Source organism: Loxodonta africana, chromosome 13, assembly GCF_030014295.1.
Source record: "Loxodonta africana isolate mLoxAfr1 chromosome 13, mLoxAfr1.hap2, whole genome shotgun sequence".
Classification (NCBI taxonomy): Eukaryota; Metazoa; Chordata; class Mammalia; order Proboscidea; family Elephantidae; genus Loxodonta; species Loxodonta africana.
Genome location: NC_087354.1, coordinates 76,170,458 through 76,193,482, shown reverse-complemented (window position 1 = coordinate 76,193,482; position 23,025 = coordinate 76,170,458). Strand labels below are relative to the sequence as shown.

Sequence of the window (23,025 nt, the reverse complement as noted above, 5' to 3'; positions counted from 1 at the left end):
CGTGTTTAACACAGCATCTGGCACTGGGAGTTCTCAATCTCAGTCACCTGAGAAATCTGGACCTTCTCAGCTGCCCCTCTTTTCTGAAAAGGAGCGCACAGATAAAGCTAAATATGTTCACCCGCTGACACCCATTCTGTCAGCATATGCAAATTAAGCTTATCTAGCTCTTCCCAGCCTCTTTTTCAAAAGTGCAAGTCAGGTCACATCAGTCCCCTGCTGAAAACCTTCCAGTGCATTCCCATGGGCCCAAATCCAAGTGTACATATTAAAAAGAAATCTTCCTTAAAATCCTGGAAAACCAAACCCATTGCTGTCGAGTCAATTCCAACTCATGGCAACCCTAGAGGACAGAGCAGAACTGCCCCATAGGGCTTCCAGGAGCAGCTGGTAGATTTGAACTGCTGACCTTCTGGTTAGCAGCTGTAGCTCTTAACCACTGTGCCACCAGGGTTTCCTCCTGGAAGAGGGGCTACTCAATTTTATAAAAATGAAGATGATACAGTAAAACCTGTGAACGCCAGAATCTGCATAAGGTGAAAACCCGTCAGAGAAGTAAAACACAAATATTTTCCACTAAAACGAGCAACAGAAAAACAGTAACACGGCACCCTGTTAAAGGCAAAAGCTTCCAAAAAAAAAAGGCCCGGAAAAATAAGGCAAAAGCGTCAAGTTCCAGCTCCAACAGGTTTCAATGTAACATTAAAAATCCCTAGAATTATCTATTTGGTGACAAAGCTCTCAGATATTACACGTAGTTAATTTTGTTTATCTCCCCCAATGGAATATAAACTCCATGAACATAGAAACTCTAGGACAATGCCTGGCTCACAGCACAGGTTCAATAAAACTGCTGAATAAACGAAAATTCTGGGTACTACTCCTCCAAACCAAAACCAAACCTGTGTCTACTGACTGAAAATTCCAGCAATGTTCTTTTTTTTGTTTTTTATTCCTAGCAATATTCTTAATTTATCAATCAGAAACAAAGCGTAGGAAAAGTTCATAATATATTAGTTCAAAAGTTTTTCAACTTTAAAAATTCTCCGTAACAATTTGGCAGTTTCCCAAAAAGTTAAACACAGAGCTGCCACATGATCCAGCAATTCCACTCCAAGGTCTATACCCCAGAGAACTAAAAGCAGGAACACAAACAGATAACTTGTACACCAATGTTCACTGCAGCACAGTGGCCAAAAGACAGAAGCAACCTAAATATCTATCACCAAATGAATGGATAAATATATACATACAAGGAAATACTACTCAGTAATAAAGAGAAATGAAGTCCTGATACATGCTAGAACATAAACGAACCTAGAAAACATGCCGAGTGAAATAAGTAAGTCACAAAGGGACAAATATTGTATGACCTCACTTACATGAAACAGCTAGAATAGGCAAGGATACGGAGACGAAAGTTCATAGCGGTTACCAAAGGCCGGGGGGAGTGACTCACTGCTTAGGGGACACTAAGCTTCTGTTAAAGGTGATGGGAAAACATGGAAACAGGTAATGGTGATGGCTGAACAACACGATAAAGAAAATTAACACCACTGAATTGTACATGTGAAGAATGCTGAAATGGCAACTGTTCTGTTATGTACATATTTACCATAATTAAAAAAATGTTCTCAATAGTACAAGAAAATAAGAATAATCAAAGTGGGGGAAATGGCCAACTCTATAAGCTATTAATAAAATAAAGAAATACACCTACAAAAACATTTCTTTCCTCTAAGCCACACAACCAGGCAGGACTAGAAGTGGGGAAGTGAAAGACTGAGACCTTACTGGTGACCATGAAAAGCACCCCAGCACAATTTAACAAGCTCTAATTTTTTTTTTTTTTTAATGAAACAGTGCAGTTGTTAACGACAGAATCTCTCTTAATGAAATACACCTGAAGGAAACAGATAATCCAAAAGGGTAAAGAAGAAACTTATAAAATACATGCATAGCTTAAAAATAAAATATATGCATAGCTTAAAAGTAATAATAATGAAAAATGGAAAACATTTCAAATGACCAATGAATAGATGAAGCAACCTATGGAACCTCAAAACCTTGAACTATACGCCATTAAGAATAACTACATGGATTCCACTGATACTTTGTTGTTGCTTTTAGGTGCCATCACGTCTGTTTCGACTCACTGCCACCCTATGTACAACAACACTGCCCAGTCATGCACCATCCTCACAATCACTGCTATGTCTGAGCCCATTGCTGGAGCTACTGTGTCCATCCATCTCGTTGAGGGTTTCCTCTTTTTTCCTGACTTTACCAAGCATAATGTCCTCCTTCAGGGACTGGTCCCCTCTGATAAGATGTCAAAAGTATATGCTTCTAAGGAGCTTCAGGCTGTACTTCTTCCAAGACAGATTTGTTCATTCTTCCAGCAGTCCATGGCATATTCAATGTTGTTCATCAACACCGTATTTCAAATACATCAATTCTTTGGTCTTCCTTATTCATTGCCAAGTTTTTGCAAGAACATGACGTGAATGAAAGTATCATGGCTTGGGTCAGGCATACTTTAGTCTTCAGGACGACATCTCTGCTTTTTAACAGGTTAAGTGTTTTGCAGCAGATTTGCCGGATGCAATATGTCATTTGATTTCTTGACTGCTGCTTCCGTGGATGCTAAATGTGGATCCAAGTAAAATGAAATCCTGGTCAACTTCAATATTTTCTCCGTTTGTCATGATGTTACTTATTGGTCCAGTTGTGAGGATTTTTGTTGTCTTTATGTTGAGGTGTAATCCGTACTGAAGGCTGTCGTCTTTGACCTTCATCAGTAAGTGCTTCAAGTTCTCCTCACTTTTAGCAAGTAAGGTTATGTCATCTACATATCACAGGTTGTTAATGAGTCTTCCCCCAACCCTGATGTCGTGTTCTTCTTCATATAGTTCAGCTTCCTGGTATTCTCTTCTAGCCAAGATCCCTCTGACATCAGCAATGATATCACTCGTTCCATGTTCCCTTCTGGATCCAGTTTGAATTTCTCGCAGTTCCCATCTATGTACTGCTGCAACCGTATTTGAATTATCTTCAGCAAAATTTTACTTGCACCTTGGTATTAATGATACTATTCAATAATTTCTATGTTCTGTTGAATCTCCTTTCTTTGGAACAGTCACAAATATGAATCTCTTCCAGTCAGCTGGCCAGGTGGCTGTCTTCCAAATTTCTCAGCAGAGACCACTGAGTGCTTCTGCACTGCATCCGTTTGTTAAAACATCTTAATTGGTATTCCATCAATTCCTGGAGGCTCGTTTTTCGCCAATATTTTCAGTACAGCTTGGACTTCTTCAATTCTATCAGTTCTTTATCATATGTTACCTCCTGAAGCGGTTGAACCGTCGACCGATTCTTTTTGGTACAGTTACTCTGTATTCCTTCCACCTCCCGTAGAATCCTTCCATATCGCAACTCAAAGCTTGAATAATTTTCTTTAGTTCTTTCAGCCTAAGAAATGCCAAGCATGTTCTTCCCTTTTGATCCTCTAACTCTAGGTCTTTGCACATTTCATTATAATACTTTCCTTTGTCTTCTTGAGCCACCCTTTGAAATCTTCTGTTCAGTGCTCTTACTTCATCATACCTTCCAGTAGCTTTAGCTATTTTACGTTCAAGAGCAAGTTTCAGAGTCTGACATCCATTTTGATCTTTTCTTTCTCTTTCCTGTCCTTCAATGACTCCTTGCTTTCTCCATGCATCATGTCCTTGATGTCATCTTACAACTCACCCCATCTTCAGTCATTACTGTTCAATGCATCAAATCTATTCTTCAGATGGTCTGTAAATTCAGGTGGGATATACTCAAGGACGTACCCTGCCTCTCGGGGACTTGTTTTAATTTCCTTTAGCTTCGACTTGAACTTGCATATGAGCAACTGATGGTCTGTTCTGCAGTCAGCCCCTGGCCTTGTTCTGACTAATGATATCGAGCTTTTCCACTGTCTCTTTCCAAAGATGCAGTCAATTTGATTCTCAGGTACTCCATCCAGCAACATCCCTGTGTACAGTCGCTGTTTATATTGTTGAGAAAAGGTATTTGCAATGAATAGGTCATTGGTCTTACAAAATTCTATCACTGGATCTCCGGAGTCATTTCTATCACCAAGGCTGTATTTTCCAACTACTGATCCTTCTTCTTTGTTTCCAACTTTCGCATTTCAACCACCAGTAATTATTAATGCATCTTGATTGCATGTTTGATCAATTTCAGACTGCAAAATTTGGTAAAAATCTTCAATTTCTTCACCTTTGGCCTTACTGGTTAGTGAATAATAGTTGTATTAACTGGTCTTACTTGCAGGGGTATGGATATTATCCTATCACTGACAGCATTGTATTTTAGGATAGATCTTGAAAAGTTCCTTTCGACAATGAATGCAACATCGTTCCTCTTCAACATGTCATTCCTGGCATAGCAGATCATATGAGTGTCCAATTCAAAATGGCCAACAGAGTCCATTTCAGCTCACTAATGTCTAGGATATCGATGTTTATGCATTCCATTTCCTTTTTGATGACTTCCAATTTTTGTAGATTTATACTTCATACACTCCACATTCCAATTATTAATAGATGCTTGCAACTGTTTCCTCTCACTTTGAGGCAAGCCACAGCAGGAAATGAAGGTCCTGAAAGCTTGACTCCATCCATGTCATTAAGGTTGACTCTACTTTGAGGAGGCAGCTCTTCCCCAGTCATATTTTGAGTGCCTTCCAACCTGAGGGGCTCATCTTCCAGCACCATACAGACAATGTTCCACTGGTTTTCACTGGCCAATTTTTTTAGAAGTAGATCACCAGGTCCTTATTCCTAATGTCTTAGTCTGGAAGGTCCACTGAAGCCTGTCCACCAAGGGTGACCATGCTGGTATTTGAAATACCAGTGACAGAGCTTCCAGCATCAGTTACACACAAGCCACCACAGTACAACAAACTGACAGCCAAGTGGTGGACTGATACTTTACGTATATATAATACTTCTATTATAACAGCATTTTTGTTAAAAACCTGACAATAATACAACCCCAATTCTGTACTTCGCAAAAGATGAATAAATTTAGGTTACAAAGTTTTGTGTTTACTGACATTCAAAATAAATCCACTATTAAAATTACCTGTGTTTGTGAAAGCTGAATGCTCTGAACCTGCGGAAGTAGGAAGTAAGCACTGGGTGGTGGCTTTGCAGACTCTTCAGCAGGGATTCTGCGAGTGCCAATTCCAGATACCTGCAGAGACAAAAAGAGAATTACACTTATATTAGAGCTTTAAAACACATTGACCAGATTTGGCGCTTCCTTAAAAAGCTGGCAATAGAACTACCATACAAGCCAGCAATCCCACTCCTTGGAATATATCCTAGAGAAATAACAGCCTTTACACGAACAGATACATGCACACCCATGTTCACTGCAGCACTGTTTACAATAGTAAAAAGGTGGAAGCAACCAAGGTGCCCATCAACAGATGAATGGATAAATAAACTACGGTATATTCACACAATAGAATACCACACATCGATAAAGAAGAGTGAGGAATCCGTGAAACATTTCATAACACGGAGGAACCTGGAAGGCTTTATGCTGAGTGAAATTAGCCATTTGCAAAAGGACAAATATTGTATAAGACCACTATTATAAGAACTGGAGGAACAATTTAAACTCAGAAGAAAACATTCTCTTGTGGTTACGAGGGGGGGGAGGGAGGGAGGGTGGGAGAAGGGCATTCACTAATTAGATAGTAGATAGGAACTACTTTAGGTGAAGGGAAAGACAGCACACAATACGGGGAGGTCAGCACAACTGGACTAAACCAAAAGCAAAGAAGTTTCCCAAATAAACTGAATGCTTTGAAGGCCAGCGTAACAGGGGCAGGGGTCTGGGAACCATGGTTTCAGGGGACATCTGAGTCAATTGGCATGATAAAATCTATTAAGAAAACATTCTGCATCCCACTCTGAAGAGTGGCGTCTGGAGTCTTAAACGCTAGCAAGCAGCCATCTAAGATGCATCAATTGGTCTCAACTCACCTGGATCAAAGCAGAAAGAAAAACACCAACGACACAAGCCAATTATGAGCCCAAGAGACAGAAAGGGCCACATGAACCAGAGACTACATCATCCTGAGACCAGAGGAACTAGATAGTGCCTGGCTACAACTGATGACTGCCCTGACAGGGAACACAACAGAGAACCCCTGAGGGAGCAGGAGAACAGTGGGATGCAGACCCCAAATTGTCATAAGACCAGATTTAATGGTCTGACTGAGACTAGAAGGAACCATTCCCGAAGCCAACTCTTCAGACATGGATTGGACTGGACAATGGGTTGGAGAGGGATGCTGGTGAGGAGTGAGCTTCTTGCATCAGGTGGACACCTGAGACTATGTTGGCATCTCCTGCCTGGAGGGGAGATGAGGGTGGAGGGGGTTAGAAGCTGGCGAAATGGACACGAAAAGAGAGCGTGGAGGGAGAGAGCAGGCTGTCTCATTGGGGGAGAGTAATTGGGAGTGTGTAGCAAGGTGCACATGGGTTTCTGTGTGAGAGACTGACTTGATTTGTAAACTTTCACTTAAAGCACAATAAAAATTATTAAAAGAAAAACACTGATCATAATGCTAAAGTAGCTTTCCCAAGTAAATCTGTATTCACGACTTGGCCTTCAAGATTCTTTTATTCCAACTATTATAATTACCTCTGTCTCCACACGACACAATCAATATTGCTATACTTCAGCTGAATGTTCCTCACTGTGGTCAATCTTTTGACAAATAGGCAACTCTTTTGATACGGGACCAACAGTTTAGTGGAATTAATAACAATTAACCACAAAAAGGGCTGATCTTGGCACATAAATTACTTGATGCCACACCCTGTTACAATGTCACAGGTACCACTTAAGGTAAAGATTCTGAGCTCTTTTTGTGAACAGAAGATTCTTCATGCTCCCCTTCTAGTACCTTGATGTTTAGTGAGCTCCATGGGAACTGGCTCCCAGCACACCATCAATGCTTCCTGCTTAGATATATTCCTGAGCCAAGGAGAGGAGGTAGGTCGAATCACTAGAGGTTGCCTCTATAGCTCCCTCCATGAATTGTACAGGCGTGAAAGCCCTAAGTTTTGAAAGCCTGCTATATTTTATACTGGAAAAGTGAGTGTGATAGATTCCTTTGTTTTGTTCCAATAACCTTCCAAAGATTCATACTGAGGGTTATGGCTCTGTTCTCTGTACTGAAGACAGCAAACCCTAGCGCATGAGGTGGAAGAATGTGACAGCTGGTAAGTTTAACATCACTAAGAGTCTTATATTTTACTGACAAAAAGCATGCAGCTGACATTTCCAAATCTTTTTAAAAGTATCCAAACCTGTTAGTTAAGTAGACAAACAAATGATGTGAAAAGAGGAAAAAGTTACTTACATGATAGGAAAGGACTCCGTATGAGGAGGTATTAATAAATAAAGAACTTTCAATGCTTCCTTCTTCAGTAGGTAGGAAAATAATCCTGAAAGAAGTTTTTCCCATTGCTGGAATTACCTAGGGGAAAAAAAGGGTACCAAATTAGCTATTTGGAATGCTACTCCCTTTTCATAAATTATCTTTCACGGACTTTCTTTCTGGTAATACTGTTAACAGATTTTTGCATAGTCTGCACCCTTGATTTATATGCATCATGAGGTCCTGAGAATCCCTAAACTGATCACCATCCAACAACCTAAGAGAATATTTCAAAGAACATACCACAGACTTATGGCAAGATGTTGCCAAGTCCTTTCACTTTAGATAGGAATCATGTGTCTCACATCCTTCCTTTCCCCTCCTCTTCCTTACTCATGCGTTCAACAGCCTTTATCTAACACAGTTCTATCTCTACTTAAGTACAGAGAATAATCAACATAACAAGCATGTTAATCCTTAATGAAAATCAGGAGCAAAGTTTACCTGGACAGACTGGCATAAACAAAATAACATTGCTCCCCTGCCTCTTACACCATTTCCTTAGTCCCAGTATTAAGAAAAAGATATATATATGCATGTATGGCCTGGTGGTGCAGTGGTTAAAGTACTTGGCTGCTAACTGAAAGGTCGGCATTTAGAACCCACCAGCCACTCTGTGAGAGAAAGATGTGGCAGTTTGCTTCCCTAAAGATTATAGCCTTGCAACAACCCTCTGGGAGGGTTCTACTCTGTCCTACAGGGTTGCTCTGAGATGGAATCGGCTCAACAGCAAAGGGTTTGGTTTCGTTATATACATATATATTGTATATGCATACTGTCAATCTGACATAGTGAGCAATATAAAAATCAATCAGCACTGGGCCACCAGGGCTCCCATGAGCAATTAGGATCTCCATTAAAAGCTTAAGACCACTGAAATTTTAACTATAAGAAGAACCAGGATTTTGAGCTGTGTTATGGTATGAATTAGCTTATAAGGATCCATCTACCACCTTGTAAGCCTTATATTTACACAGGAGGAATCGTAACTTTCTTAGTAAGTCGCAAGGTGAGGAGACCACAGCTGTAAACTTGTATTAGGTACTAAATGCTTTAGCATTTGTCATAATTTCAAGACAAATAATACAAGGTTTTCATTAGTCATTATTCATATTAAATGTACATACATTACTACCTAGTTTAGGCTCTTTAAACTTTTTTCCCCTATACGTATCAAGAGCCACCAAAACTATGAAAATGAACAACTGTAAAAATAAATGCAAAAGCACACATGCAGAAGGAAACAGTCTGGGTAGCAGAAAAAGGGAAGACAAGGGAGCAAAAAGCTGAAACTTCCAGCCAAAGAAAGCAAGAGCACCTGGCAGCCCGCCACAGCATAGTTTCCAAGAGTACATCAACACTCACCCTGCAATGAACAGGAGGCACATGAAAATGTCTAGCAGCTGTAAACACCGAATTCACCACCACCTCGCTATCCCTACTAGGGTTGTAAGCATAAAGGATCTTTGCTGCTGGATGGCCCAGGAACCTAGGACGGGAAACACGAGAAAAGGTGATGTATTGTGTGGCTATAAATATAACTATACGTATATATGTATTTCCTTAACCCAGAAACCTGTTGACATTCATCATAAATCTAAAAGCAACCACTATCAAATCTTATTAATAATAAAATACTTAATCCATGAGAATTTTTCTTAAAAAGTCCTTTTACAAGCCTTATGCCCATCCACACTAGCACCCTATTGGTTTTTGTGTTAGAAGAATTTGACCCATCTGGGCCATTACATAAATGCTTATAAAAAACCCATAATGCGAAACAGGCACTTCACTGATTAGGTTCTTTAATTCAAATGGAAATACATTTTTAGATAACCAACGGTACTCACAGAAAAACCCAAATGTCTTTGGGTTTGTTTTTGAAGTAATAAATTTAAAGAGATTTAAAAAATATGCATGCATATATATATATATATAAAATTCTCACTCACAAAGAGACTGCTCTTTGCTAGATCTGAAAGGAGGAAAACTTTAATTGTTGCTAAATGCCACTCTTGGGGCAAGAATGAAAACCCTGCAGCGCTCCCTAGCCATGGTTTAAATTGTGAGCTTTTCAGAAAACTCTGATAAAAGCAATGGCTTCTCCCTCCGCAAACATGCACACACATAAAGCTTTATATATAATTCCAAACTCCCATGAGCCTCAGAGGAGCGTGCCAGCTCTACAGCCAGTGCTCCATATGGTGAAGGCTGTAAGGTCAGTCAATGGTCTGCACCTACACCACCAGCTCCGGACACAGAACTGCAGGGCGAGGGGAGCAGGGCTCTGGCCACCGACCTGGAGCTACCTGCACCGTCCCTTCTAATCATCTATTTTCGATTCCTACTGCCCAACACAAATTCTCTCTGGCTGAATTATGCTGCAATAATTAAAGAGTCAGCAAAAATTTCACTGAAGTCATTTATCCAGTTTCAATACCCTCACAGTAGTCATTAGTACAGCCCAGAAATCAAACTATATTTTAAATTGAGGAAAAAAAAAAAAAAAGACCTTCATATATATTATGCCTGTATTTCTCTAATTTTATTCTGATTCTAAAAATACTGGCTTAAGGGAAAATGAAATGTATGCTCTTATGCCTGAGACTTCCAAAATAACTGTATTTACCACCACCAAGTCCTCGAGGCCTTTTCTTCTAGTTTTTCCTCCTACTTTTAATCATAAGCCTTACCTGAAGGTTTAATATGTCCAATGTGCATTTTTAAAAAATAAAATCTTTATAGCCAATTACAAATAAAATACACAACTGTGTGATTAAAATCTTTTTTTTTTTTTTTTTTTTAGTGTTCTCAAGTAATAACATTAGAAATTTTTTTGCACCATCATAAGTCACCTCAGAAATCCCTACCCCAGAGCACTGGCCTCACATTTGCCTTTTCCTCCTCAATTAAATACATAAAGACTTCTGTGGTTTTAGGCTTGAATAACAAGAATCAATCAGCAAAATTATTAATACTTATCCTCCAACCTTTGTATTCCATTCACGTAACTAGAATACAAGATTTTTGGTTTCAGAGAATACAAATGTCCTCCCAGAGAAAACACATTAGAAAGTTAGGGCTGCAAAGCTGCAGGGCTACCGAGCCCGGTCACCGTCCCCACAGCAACCTGGCCAGACCCAGCAGGGAACACTGGCTGACATCTACTCACCCCTGTGCTATTTTTATTCTATTTTTAAGTGTTAGAGGGAGACAAATTTCCTGCACTAGTGACAACTGGAAGACATTCTATTAATTTAATACCACTGAAAGAATGATTAAAATCTCTTATGAATGATTAGCACTTTTGATCTTGGGACCTGTAGGATATTAACCCTTAAAACAAGCCTTACAAAGGAGGCAGAGGGCAATGGAATAACATGATCCTGATTTTGAATCTTAGAGGGAAACCAAAGCTATGAAAATGAATGGGGCTTGACCCAGGTCAACATCAAAATAAACATTAACAGCAAAAGCTGAATTCAGGGCAGTGAAGAAATCAGGAGAGCTCTCAGGCTAAAGTCTTAATCTAATATGCTTATAAATTATGTCTTCTGTTAGATGTAAACCTTGACTAATTTAAAATAGGTGCTAATTTATATTATATATAGTTTGTTCTAATTGAGGTTTTTTTTAAACTTCAAAATAATTTATTCCCATAATCATATCCTGGATCTCACAAGAAAAAGAGCATGCTGAGTATTGGCTTAGAAATCAGAAGGTTTATTCAGCCACTTCTGGTGAAATGGCCTTGGGAAAACCACATTACTGCTCAGTAACAAATGTATAAACATTCTCATTACACAGAGGTATCTGAAGGTGATTCATATTCTCTCTCTCTCTCTCACACACACAACACCTGTCTTAAGTGTCTTCCCAGAATTGATATAAGGCTCAAATGACAAGAGAACTTTGACAAATGATTTTGATAACTGTAAAGCACTACATAAATGCAGCTGAATCCCAAAAGGTAGTTCAAATCAAAGCCTTTAAACATTCTTTCCACATGCTTCCAGCTACCAGCACCAGTAACTGATGCAGGCAGCTAATATATACACACCCATGCGTGTTGATTACAGGATTTTTGTGTTACAGAAGAATAAATACATTATAGACATCCAGGATCCTATGAACTGGAATTGTTATCCCAATTTAACTATATTTACTACTATCCATCTTATTATATCTACCAATCTATAATTTATACTCTTTAAAATAGGTCCTGCATTAAAAATTCTTTTTACAATAAAGATGGTTCACAAAAGCAAAGTGCTCTCTCATAATCTGAAATCAGTGAGGTTTCATCATCAATTCAATTTCTATTAAATTTCCTTATCTGAGAGTAAAAATATAAAAATTCAAAAACAACAGAGCAGCCGCCTAGAGTCTTGTAAAGTCAGCAAACTCACTCCACGACTGTATCTCTTCTTTCTTTTACAGCATCCCCTTTAGAAGCTCAACAAGGTACTCTCAAACTGAGCTTTTACTCTGCCTTACTGCAGCTCCAAACTTCTGACCATCGGAAGGAAATGTAAGGAAGGTAATCCAGACGAATACCAGGAGGCCACCACTAACCCACCCCAGATGTTCTCCTTCCACCATGGTTATTTCATTCACGTGGCTTTTCTTGTAACTCAAAAAAGCTCTTAGTAAAATTACGGTGATGCACCAGGCCGTTAAAACAAGCAGCACTTTTACACCTGAAACAATCTTTCACCCCATCTTTGAAACAATACTAATTCACCTTTTCGATACGGCAAAATTCTGCATTCAGGGAGTCAAGCACTTTTAAGTCTCAAACTTTATCACATCCAACAAGAGTTCGTAAGTTCCCCACTCTCCACGGCTTCTCCCTTTTCGCTTTCTCCAACACTCCTGATCACATTCCCTTCATCTCATACTTAATGGACTGTGAGTTTAATTCCTAGCTCTTACACTGTTTCCCCCCTTGACTTGAGTACCGTCAAGGCAAGGACAATATCTTAATCCTAACAATAACTAACGTTCATATACTGTCACCTGGAATCCCCAAGGTGTAGCAAGCAGTATAAACAAGTAAGTGAGTAAATGAATCTAACTTAAAAGAATTCATAAATTGAGTTTCTCATTACAAAATAGCCTAATTTGTTGGAAAAAAAAGACTTAATACCGGCTTCTTATTTTTTTAATTCTCATTACTATAAACATTACAAAATGTATTTATCAAAAACTGAAAGTGGAGCTGAAAACAACTCTTACACCTTACTTTTCATGAAAATGTCCCTTTTAACAAGTTTTAGGATCAACATCCCTTGATATTATTATTATACTTAGTATGTATTTGTTGTTGTTGTTATGTGCCCTCGAGTCTATTCCAACTCATGGCGACCCAATAGGACAGAGTAGAACTGCCCCCACGGGGTTTCCTAGCCTGAAATCTTTACGGGAGCAGATCACCAAATCTTTTCTCCCCGGAGCCACTGGTAGGTTCCAACCACCAACCTTTCCTTCAGTTAGCAGCTGACGTTTAACCATTGTACCACCAGGGTTCCTTGAAAATGTATTTAACATTGTACATATACATATAAGGTATCTTACAAGCCAGTAATAAGAATAGAATGAGTATTAAGAATTACAAAAAAAAAAAAGATACTTACTGTATTCCAAAATCTAGAACTGACGGCTGAAAATGCAAGCCCTTTTCACTAAATAGCTTGTCCGAGAAGCTAAAACAGAAAAAGAAAACGGAAATTGGCTTTTGTCGTAGTTTCAAAATTTGAATGTTAAGACAATATACGGCTCTCGCTGCATGAGATGCAATTTTACTCCTTCACCGATGAGTCTGAACTAGCTTTGAAACGTTAAAATTGAACTACCAGAGTCTAATATAATTTCAGAGTTGCAAGATTTTAAGATCCTCTTAGACTGTAGTTAGTATAACTTCGCATCAAACGTACAGATTCTGTAAGCATTTAAACAGAAATGGGATCAAGTTTCAATAGGCTTCATTTTCGAGTGATTTCAGGTATGACAATTGTCAAAATCTAACTCAAGAAAAGACACACACGTAAGATGAGTTGCTTATGGAGGGGGGAGGTATAAGTGTAAATCTGTTAGACCTATAACAGGGAAATGGTGAGGCAGAACAACAGGGAGGCTCATAAAGACTGAATCCATCTCCAATCTGTATTTTTAAGAATAACAATGACATAAAACCTCACGCAGCAGGATACAGTTGTTAACCATTATTATGATTTCCTTTTCCTTCAGAATCAAAAGCCACAAATCAAAACAGCAGAAAGCCATACCAAAAAAACAAAAAATACACATAAAAGGGGGAAAAAAAAATAAAGATACAGCAAAATATACAAGTATAAATAAAGACACAAAATAGAAAAAGTATATATATCAGGAAACTACCAAACACTGTGACATTTCAAAAGGTGGTGTTGTCAGGTGTCATCAAATCAGTTCCAACTCATAGCAACCCTGTGTACAACAGAACCAAACACTGCCCGGTCCTCCGCCACCCTCACAATTGCTGCTATGACTGAGCCCGGCGTTGCAGCCACTGTGTCAATCCATCTCGTTGAAGGTCTTGCTCTTTTTTGCTGACCCTCTACCAAGCACGATGTCCTTCTCCAGGGACTGATCCCTCCTGACAACATGTCCAACTATGTAAGACACAGTCTTGCCATCCTTGCTTCGAAGGTGCATTCTGGCTATATTTCTTCCAAGACAGATTTGTTCATTCTGGCAGTCCATGGTATATTCAATATTCTTCGCCAACACCATAATTCAAAGGCATCAATTCTTCTTCGGTCTTCCTTATTCATTGTCCAGCTTTCGCATGCATATGAGGCGATTGAAAATACCATGGCTGGGGTCAGGTGCACCTCAGTCCTCAAGATGACATCTTTGCTCCTCTCCTTGGGGGACTCTAATTGTATGTATTTTAAGCTGCTTAAAGATGTCCTATATTTCACTGATTTTTTTCATTTGTTAATTTTTTTCATTTTGTCCAACTACCAAGTAACCCTTGACCAAGCTTAGCTCGGAGGAGGGCCCAGAGGAAGACATTTGAGCTGTGAACTTACTGGTCCATAAGAAGCTTTGTAACCTTCAGCAAGTTCCTCTCCAAGGTCCCAAATTTGTTTTTTGAAGGTGCAAACAATGCTGAGACCAGAGAAGCCCGTTCCAGAGTCCTCATTCCCTATGAAGAATTCTAGCTGCAACCTTTTCTTCCTCCCTCTACTTTTTTGCCTCCATCCCCACTCCTAAAAACCTTTTCTCCATTATCTTTTATCCATATCTCTTTTGTTCTTTCTCCAAAATCAGCTTTATGAGTAATACAGGTGACACCTCAGTCTCTATCTGCCTAGTTCCTGTCAATCTGTCCGCTTGTTTTGAGCTTAAGCAGACGAGGTATGCTATTTACTAGACTCCCTCAAACCTCAAAAGGCCAAGCCTACTTCCACGATGTGCTTTGCAAAAGCCACTAACGCATCCAAATGCCTCCAGAAATGACCGAAGAGTCAACGGAGGAAACAGATGGAAAGAAGGTGCCAACAGCAATCAGATCCACCACGGCTACCCCGCTCCAAACTCAGATGGCCAGTGCTCACTCAGCATGCCACAAGAAAAATAAAGCAGGCAACCTCACATACCAAAAACTACCTTTTAAAGAGCCAGGCTACTGTAGAAGTAATAAATAAAATAACTAATGACAGTCTTCTCCCTGTCTGTGCACTAAAAAGTGAATTTACCATCAGATTTTATACACAACTTTTGAATGAACAGATGAAGCTCAGAGTGTTTAAGAAGTTTGCCAAAAGTCACATAAATGCTAAGCGGCAACAGCCAAAATTCCAATCCAGCTCTGTCTTAAATCAGAACCAGGAAACCCGAGTGTCCCACTCGGGGCATGACCTATCCAAGGAACCAATGCATTCTAGCCTGTAGGGTGAGGGCTTTGGTTTCAGAGTCCAGAGAGACCCACTTGCTAGTCCTGTGAGAGCAGCACACTTAGCTTCTCTTAAGTTTCACCTTTATTGTCCGTAAAATGGAGAGGACAACAATATCTACCCGGGCAGTTGTCGGGAAGATGAAATGAGATAGTACCTTTGGTTCATGCCTGGCACATAAAGTACAATAAATATTAGCTCACGTTACTAAAAGGATGACACTCATCAAACAAGAAAAGCAATGAGGTCAGACAGGGAAGCCAACTGAGCTTAGAGTCAGGGTTAACCTCTGGATTTAAAAGTCCCAAACGAGGAAGTCATTTCTAAACTGGACAAATGACATAGAAACCCAGACCATCTCATAACAGAGATTTTTAAATCCCACAATCAGAAATTTTTACATACCCAACAAAAATCAGACAGTGAAGGCCCAACCTTAAGTGCCAAGATGGAAATTGCCAGAATTTCTCTAACTTCAAAGAAAACTCTAATTTGAACATCAGTTCAGTAACTACCAAAGATGAATTAGCTACAACCAACTATTTTGGCTATTCACAACTGTTACCTGACCAAAATACCGCATTTCAAATCCAATGTTCCCTCTCTCCAAAAAGAACCAACACGGTCCGGTGACTCAGGATCCGGCCTCACAGCTCTTGGCAATAAGCACTGGCTGCACTGGGGCAGGTGGCCAGGTCAACAAAGATGTTCCCAATGTTACAATCCAGGTAGTGGGATGAGGTTCACATGCCAATAAGCAAAACGCAATGAAAGAAACTCAAAAGTTCAAAGAAAGAAGAAGAGAAGCCCAACTGAAAAAGTCAAGGAAGGCTTCTAACTGCGGAAGGCCTTTGAGCTGGGCCTCGAAGAACAGTCAGTATGCATGGAAACTAAATGAAGAACACAGTCAAGCAAAGCTAAGAGCAAAGAGGCAGAGCCTTGTAAATTGAAGGCCACATCTGGAGAACACAAGTCTGAGCACAGGGAAAGCACACTAGAAAGGTAGGCTGTTGGCTCTGAGCCTCAGAGTGAGAATAAAGCAAGATGGATTGAGCATGGGCGGTGAGCATTCCTTCAGACAGCAGAAACGAGAACAGCCCTGAGTCAGCACTGCTGCTAAGGCTGAAAGCTCTAGGAGTCTGCAAGGACAGGGGAAGGAAGGGAACGCCAGCAGACACCGGCCCCGAAAACCCATGAGACAGGCCTTCTGTACTGCAGGTCTATGCTGGACCTAACCCAGAAAGGACAGGCTAATGTCCAGACAACACTGCAATCAATGCTTCAGAAGAGGGCCTGCAGAGGCCATAGGCCTTTCCAAACAGGTGAAAAATAACTTTACCTTCTACCATAGATTAGAGGCCAACGGTGACTGCCTAAAGGAGCCCTGATGGCGCAACAGTTAAGCACTCGACTGCTAACAGAAAGACTGGTGGTTCGAACCCCCGACCCAGCAACTGTGGGAGACAGACCTGGTGATCTGCTTCCACAAAGATTACAGCCAAGAAAACCCTATGGAGTTCTTCTCTGCCAAGAAGGTTGCTATGAGACAGAATCGACTGGACAGCACCCAACAACAATGACTGCTGACTAGGAGGGAAGCTAGAACTGGGTGGTTTTCCACATTTCTAAATGGACTAGTTCACATGGAAGACTCTGTGTCTCGACACCCCAACATCTACAGTTAGTTGCCTTTTATATGCAAACTTTTTCAAATACCTGGAAAGAGCAGCATGTGCTTCCAAAAAAAAAAAAAATTTCTTTAAGGCTGTAACAATGGCCTTATTCTCCACATCAGGGCAAAAAGGTTGCGTGGACAAGAGGAAAGGTTTCCTACCCATTCCACAACCCCCTCTGCCTTGGAAAGGTAACAGAGTGGACCACACCAAAACGACGCCATTATCTAGGCTATGAAGTGTTCAAAGGAAGACATGCTGTGCTACTGAGACACCTACTGGGCGGCTCTCATGAAGTCACAAGAACGCAACCGCCTGTTCGGATCCCAGTGACGGAGACGCTCCAAGAGATCTCAGGCTCCAAGGCCGTAGGGATTCCTGTGTCAGGCCCCTTTGTACGCACTCTTCCAAAAATCGCGTCCAGCGGAGTGCTTGGTCATTCACCATCTTCCCCTCAACGGGAAATGGATATTTCTAGGACTCAGCTAATACCCCCAGGGACCACAGAGGAATTTAGTACTTTTCCATTATGCAGTTAGAACTCAAATCAATCCCTGCACAAAAATAAAAAGTCTCAGCCTGGGGCAACCCTTCCTGAAGCTGCCCAACATCTCAGACTGGTCTCCCCACAGCACGGCCCCTCCACGGGCTCCCAGCCACGGTCTCGGTACCAGTGCTGCCAACGATACTCCTACGACCCACAGCAAGGCACTGAGCTCTAGAGCCTTCATCTGAAAAACAAATGGCCTGAGCTACATGATTCATAAAACGAGTTATATAACTACATGAGTTATAAAATTCTAACCCATAATTTGGGTGTCCTTTACAGTACCAGCTGTTTTTTATATTTCTTAATTTTAAAAAACTTTCCCCAGGAAGTTTCTTGATAGAAAAAATAAGAAATACATAGGTACTTTCACTTAAGTTGCAATTGCCATTCTTTCTGAAAAATTAACTACAGTGTTACATCACTTAACCTCCAAGATACGTTCTGTGAAACAGAACGTTATGTGATTTGGGTATTTTGCAAACACCATATTATATACTTAGCAAAGCTATATGGGATACCTTTTGTTTCACTTCAAAATCAATACTTCTCCTTTGCCTCTTGCTGCTGCTATCATTAGCACCGGTTTTGCTGCATTTAGGAGCCATGATGCACTTCACTGTAATATTTTCGAAAGACAACAGAGATAACGCTACAACACTGAAGAGACAAGAGATTGGATGCTTATGATAAACTTTTTATTTGTAAGTAGGGAAAGTTCACATTAAAATAATGATAGAAAGCGCAGTACAGTACATACATGTTTATTATGGTTATTAAGACATGTGTTATAGATTATACACATACTGTACCACTGTACACCTGAGCACAATCGCTTCGTATACAAGAGACACGAGACACGTGTTGCCCGCGGGAAGCTGTTTTGTTCACTATGTCCAGTTACGTTCGCTACATCCCATTCTCCCATCAGGATCTCTGAACTCTATTATATCCTTCTGAGACCACAGACGTATATGTGATCGGACACTGCCCGAAAGGATGTCACACAGCACATGACTGTACTTGCCAAGAACCAGTGTTTTCCCCCATTAAAATCCCACAGGGGAAAAAGTCATTTGGTAGAATATTTTTGCAGTTTCTTCCACTGTAGAAAGCTTCAGGCTTCAAGGTCAAAGTATCAGTTACACAAAGTACAATAGAGGGGTCAAAGGACTCACCCCATGGCCCCTCACTATGGATGGATCCTCACAGCCCCTATCCTGCTCTCTCAAGGATTTTCAAAGTCTCCCTCCTTGCTCTGTCATCCTCCTCCACTTATACACGTGAAGCTCACCTACACCCACCTGAAAAGACCCCAGGACCATCACTAGCTGCTTCAAGTCCTCTTCTTCCCTCACAGTCTAGCTGGGGCCACAGTGGCACACGTAAACTTACTGGGCACTTAGAATGCATCAGATGCTATGCCAACCACTTTATTTTCACACTGAATCTTAAGAACCCTGGATGGATACTACTGTCATCCCCATTTTAACACACAAGGGAACAGAAGCTTTTAGAGTTTCGACAACTTGCCAAAAGCCACTCAGCTATCAGGCGGCTGAATGGGAATCTGAACACACCTTCTGAACCTCCATCCCACCACTCTGCTTCTAGCCCCATCACTACAACACTGCTCTGGCAAGGTCATCAGGGATTACAAGCTGTGAGAGCAAGCAGGCGCCTCAGTGCTCACCTAACTCCATCTCCCCACTGCTTTCTGTCTCTTGAAGCATCCCCTCCTCCCCTGGTTTCTAGAAAACCCCTCTGGGTTTCCTTCCTTACTCTGTGACTGCTCCTTCTCATCTCCCGCTCAAGCTCCTCTTCCTCTGTCCACCTCTCTCATGTTACTCTCTGTCAACCCTCTTCTCATTCTGTCTGGCTCGTCACACCCACCCTCTAGGTTCACTACCACCGACAGACTGATGCTTCTTAAACAGACACTTGCCATTTCTTTGGCTGTTCAGCATCTAAATTTCCTTGTTACTTTGTAGTTTCCTACCTACTCCGTCACCCCTTTGGATTCTGAAAGCGCCAGTTACTGCAGTTTTACTTGCAGTTCGGGTGATGGCATACAGCCTAGACTAGGCCAGATGCAGCCGCCTGGGACAAGGCATCAGGAGCTGACGCAGACGGGAGGGTGGGAGTTCGTTCTAGGGGTAACCACAGCCCTAGCACAGCAGGGGAAGCAGCAGGGCAGCAGTGTCCTCAGAAGCCTGCTTCCATGGCATAATTGTGGCTATGGTTGGGGCTGTTAAGCCCTCTTTTGGTTTGTTTGTTTTCTGAGCCAGGTTCTTAAGTCTTCCTAGAGATTCCGTAGGCTGCCCAACATCTTTTCAATAAATTCCTCTTCTGCTTAAATCAGCCAGAGTTGGTTTCTGTGGTCTGACTGATTCATTTCCCAAACCTGTGTATCTGCGGCTAGGCTCCTCTGCTGAGCTCCTAACTCGTGTTTCCATCAGTGCCAGACACCACCCCTCCCTGGATGGCCCAGAGACACCTCCAAGAGGAATCCAATATGGAACTCCACATCTTGCTTATAACTCTGGACAGGTTCACTGTACTCTGTTCCCAGCTTGGTGAGTGACTTAGCCCAGCTGTCCAGATGGAAGTCTGGCTGATACCTTGACTCCTGTGTCTTTCTTACACTCCACAGGGGTGCTGAGGGCTCTCCTGAAGTCCTATCCTTTTCATACCACTCAAATCTGCCCCCACCTCTCTATTCTCGCTATCAGGACCTTATGTTCAAAGAGTATTACGTTCGCATTTCACAGAATTTTAAGATACAGTAATACCTTCACACATTTAATCTTATCACAATCCTTATGCTATAAGAACTCCTTCAGCCAAGTGGTTAAATGACTTTGCAAAAAACCTACAAAAGAATGGGCCGGCAATTAAGCTCATATTTTCTAACCCCCACTCCAACCTTCCTCCTACTGCTCCTTATGGGTTCTTCTCTGTGGTTTAAAGATTTGACATCTTTCCTAGGCTCAAGGGTAGGCCATGCTACTACATGTTGAAATAATTAAACATGATTTTTAAACCTGCAAAATACAAAATCCATTTTGCATTACTTTTCTGCTCTAAGACAACAGGTTAGCATGAAAAGTAATTAACTAAGCATTAGACATCTCCACTGGTAATGGGCTTGGCCTGATGCTACCCAGAAAAGAGGAGGCCAAAGCAGAAACTCACAAAGACAATAAGTGAACCTGAGACTGGGATGAAGGACCTTTTCCTCCTCAACCATAGAAGACAATGCAAACTCATGTAATACTTCAGCTATTTTCAGAAAACCAACTTTAAGTTCTCAAAATGTCCATGTAAATTTAGATATTAGTCCCCTGAAGGTAAGTCAGCCATTCTGAAAAGCTCATCTATACCCTGCTGAGCAACTCAGTAGCAAAACTTACAAATATTATAAAATAAGAATGTCAAATCCCACCAATATTAATCTCTTCACTATAACTGCACTAAGGTATGACCATAGCCAAGGAAGTTTTGTAAGAATGACAAGATGCATTCAGTCAGGCTTCCTAACCCTCACAGGCTTACAATATCATACATACCTCCAGGTGGAACACAGTCCATACTATGTTTCACAAGAAGAAAAGATCATCCGATGTGGAGTGGGTTAGGAAAAGCATTCTGGAAGAGGTACCATTTGAGTAGGGCCTACAAGGCTGCATATGACGTCTTCAGTAAAGACGGAGAAAGGCGTTCCAGACAAAGGGATAGACACAAATTACGGCATACAGACTGCAGAAAATTGGTAAGAGGAAAACTTGAAGTACACAAGGTAATTTCTTAAGAGTTTCTTAGTAAAATATGATAACCCTATATAACCTCATGCCCCAGAACAATATTTTAAACACAATGAATTGATTTTTTTTTTTTTAATTTCAGCATCAGAGAGAGTGCTTTTGGGGGAGGAAAAGAGCGTAACTTAAAAATGTGTTTGTCAAGGACAATTTTGCCTAGAAAATAACAGTAAAGGTTTCAGTGTTTCTTTCCCAGGTTTTATCTGTCCCCTAATATCCCCTCTCCTTCTTCCAATATAATTTTATAGAAATTTTATCTGGGCACATTCCCCGGGCTCTCTTGCAGCTGGGTACAGCCACATGATTCAATTCCAACAAATGGGACATAAGGTGAAATACCTTATGGCAGCATCTAGGGGCCCTCTGGAGCCCTGGTGGCATAGTGGTTAAGAGCTCAGGCTTCTAACCAAAAAGTCAGCAGTTTGAATCTACCAGCCTGCTCCTGGGAAACCCTATGAAGCAGTTCTACTCTGTCCTATAGGGTCACTGTAAGTAGGAATTAACTCAATAGCAACAGGTTTGTTTTAGCTTTTTGGTTTTTTTGTAGGTGGGCCCTTTAGCCCTCTTCTCTACCCCTTCCCCCAATCTGCTGCCATGAACACAAACATGGCCCCTTGCACCCCAAGTACAAGGCCCTCATACCATGGGAATGGTACTGTAGTGATCTGTAAGGAGCTGGGTCCCCGAAGACTTCCTGGAGCCAGGGGCTGCGTATCTCTAGGCTCTCACTAGAGAGAGAAAACACCCTCTTACTTATCCCACTGTATTTTGTACCTCTGTCACGGCCAAGGAAACCCTGGTGGCGTAGTGGTTAAGTGCTATGGCTGCTAACCAAAAGGTCAGCAGTTCGAATCTGCCAGCTGCTCCTTGGAAACCGTATGGGGCAGTTCTACTCTGTCCCATACGGTCGCTGAGTCGGAATCGATTCGATGGCAGTGGGTTTGGCTTTTTTGGGGGGGTGACAGCCAAACTTAAATGTAGTTGAAACAGAGTCTCACCCTTTTCTAACACCAGAAGCTGCCAGTGGCCACTGCTCCACAGAACTAATACTAAGCAACAGCCCCACCATCCCAGCCTCTACTCACCCCGGGAGGAGGCAGATTCCAGCACTGCCAGCCTTTCATGTCACCCAGAACCAGAGCATCCCAATAAATCAGAAGGCTAAAGCAATGGACGTCACCCAGACATAACCGAAACTTGGTGGTAAAGCAAAGAAAACTCTGAAGCAGGGAAAAATGGGTTGCTAATACCTTTCCCTGGGAACAGCTAACTGCAGGGGTGGTCTATGGTGCCACACACTGATCAAAACTGACAAATGCCTCCATACAAACTGCCTTGTGGACTGGACACACAGAAACTACCTTCTAGTTCAGAACCAACCGTCCTGCCTCGTAACTAGACATGCGAGCACAAGTCCCAGACAGGGACGTGAAAGACCACTGTGAGCCGCTTCAGGGAACCCAGGGTGCGAGAGCATTCCAGACAATATGACTACATCGGAAATAAAGATGATGCTAGAAGAAGCACA

At 41.3% G+C, this 23,025-nt stretch overlaps 1 protein-coding gene across 9 annotated transcripts in view; it reads right to left on the bottom strand.

The window, feature by feature from the left end:
- Positions 1–23,025, bottom strand: part of TMEM131L (transmembrane 131 like) — a 190,461-nt gene that overhangs the window by 88,457 nt on the left and 78,979 nt on the right. For 8 of the 9 annotated variants that reach the window (XM_010597187.3, XM_064267591.1, XM_064267588.1 and 5 more), the window contains 4 exons: positions 13,150–13,218; positions 8,879–9,002; positions 7,436–7,552; positions 5,137–5,247 (listed from right to left, as the gene is read on the bottom strand). In XM_010597187.3, coding sequence (XP_010595489.1) covers positions 5,137–5,247; positions 7,436–7,552; positions 8,879–9,002; positions 13,150–13,218 — 421 coding nt within the window. The remainder of the gene's footprint in view (positions 1–5,136; positions 5,248–7,435; positions 7,553–8,878; positions 9,003–13,149; positions 13,219–23,025) is intronic. The other variant, XM_064267589.1, reaches the window with a different exon arrangement.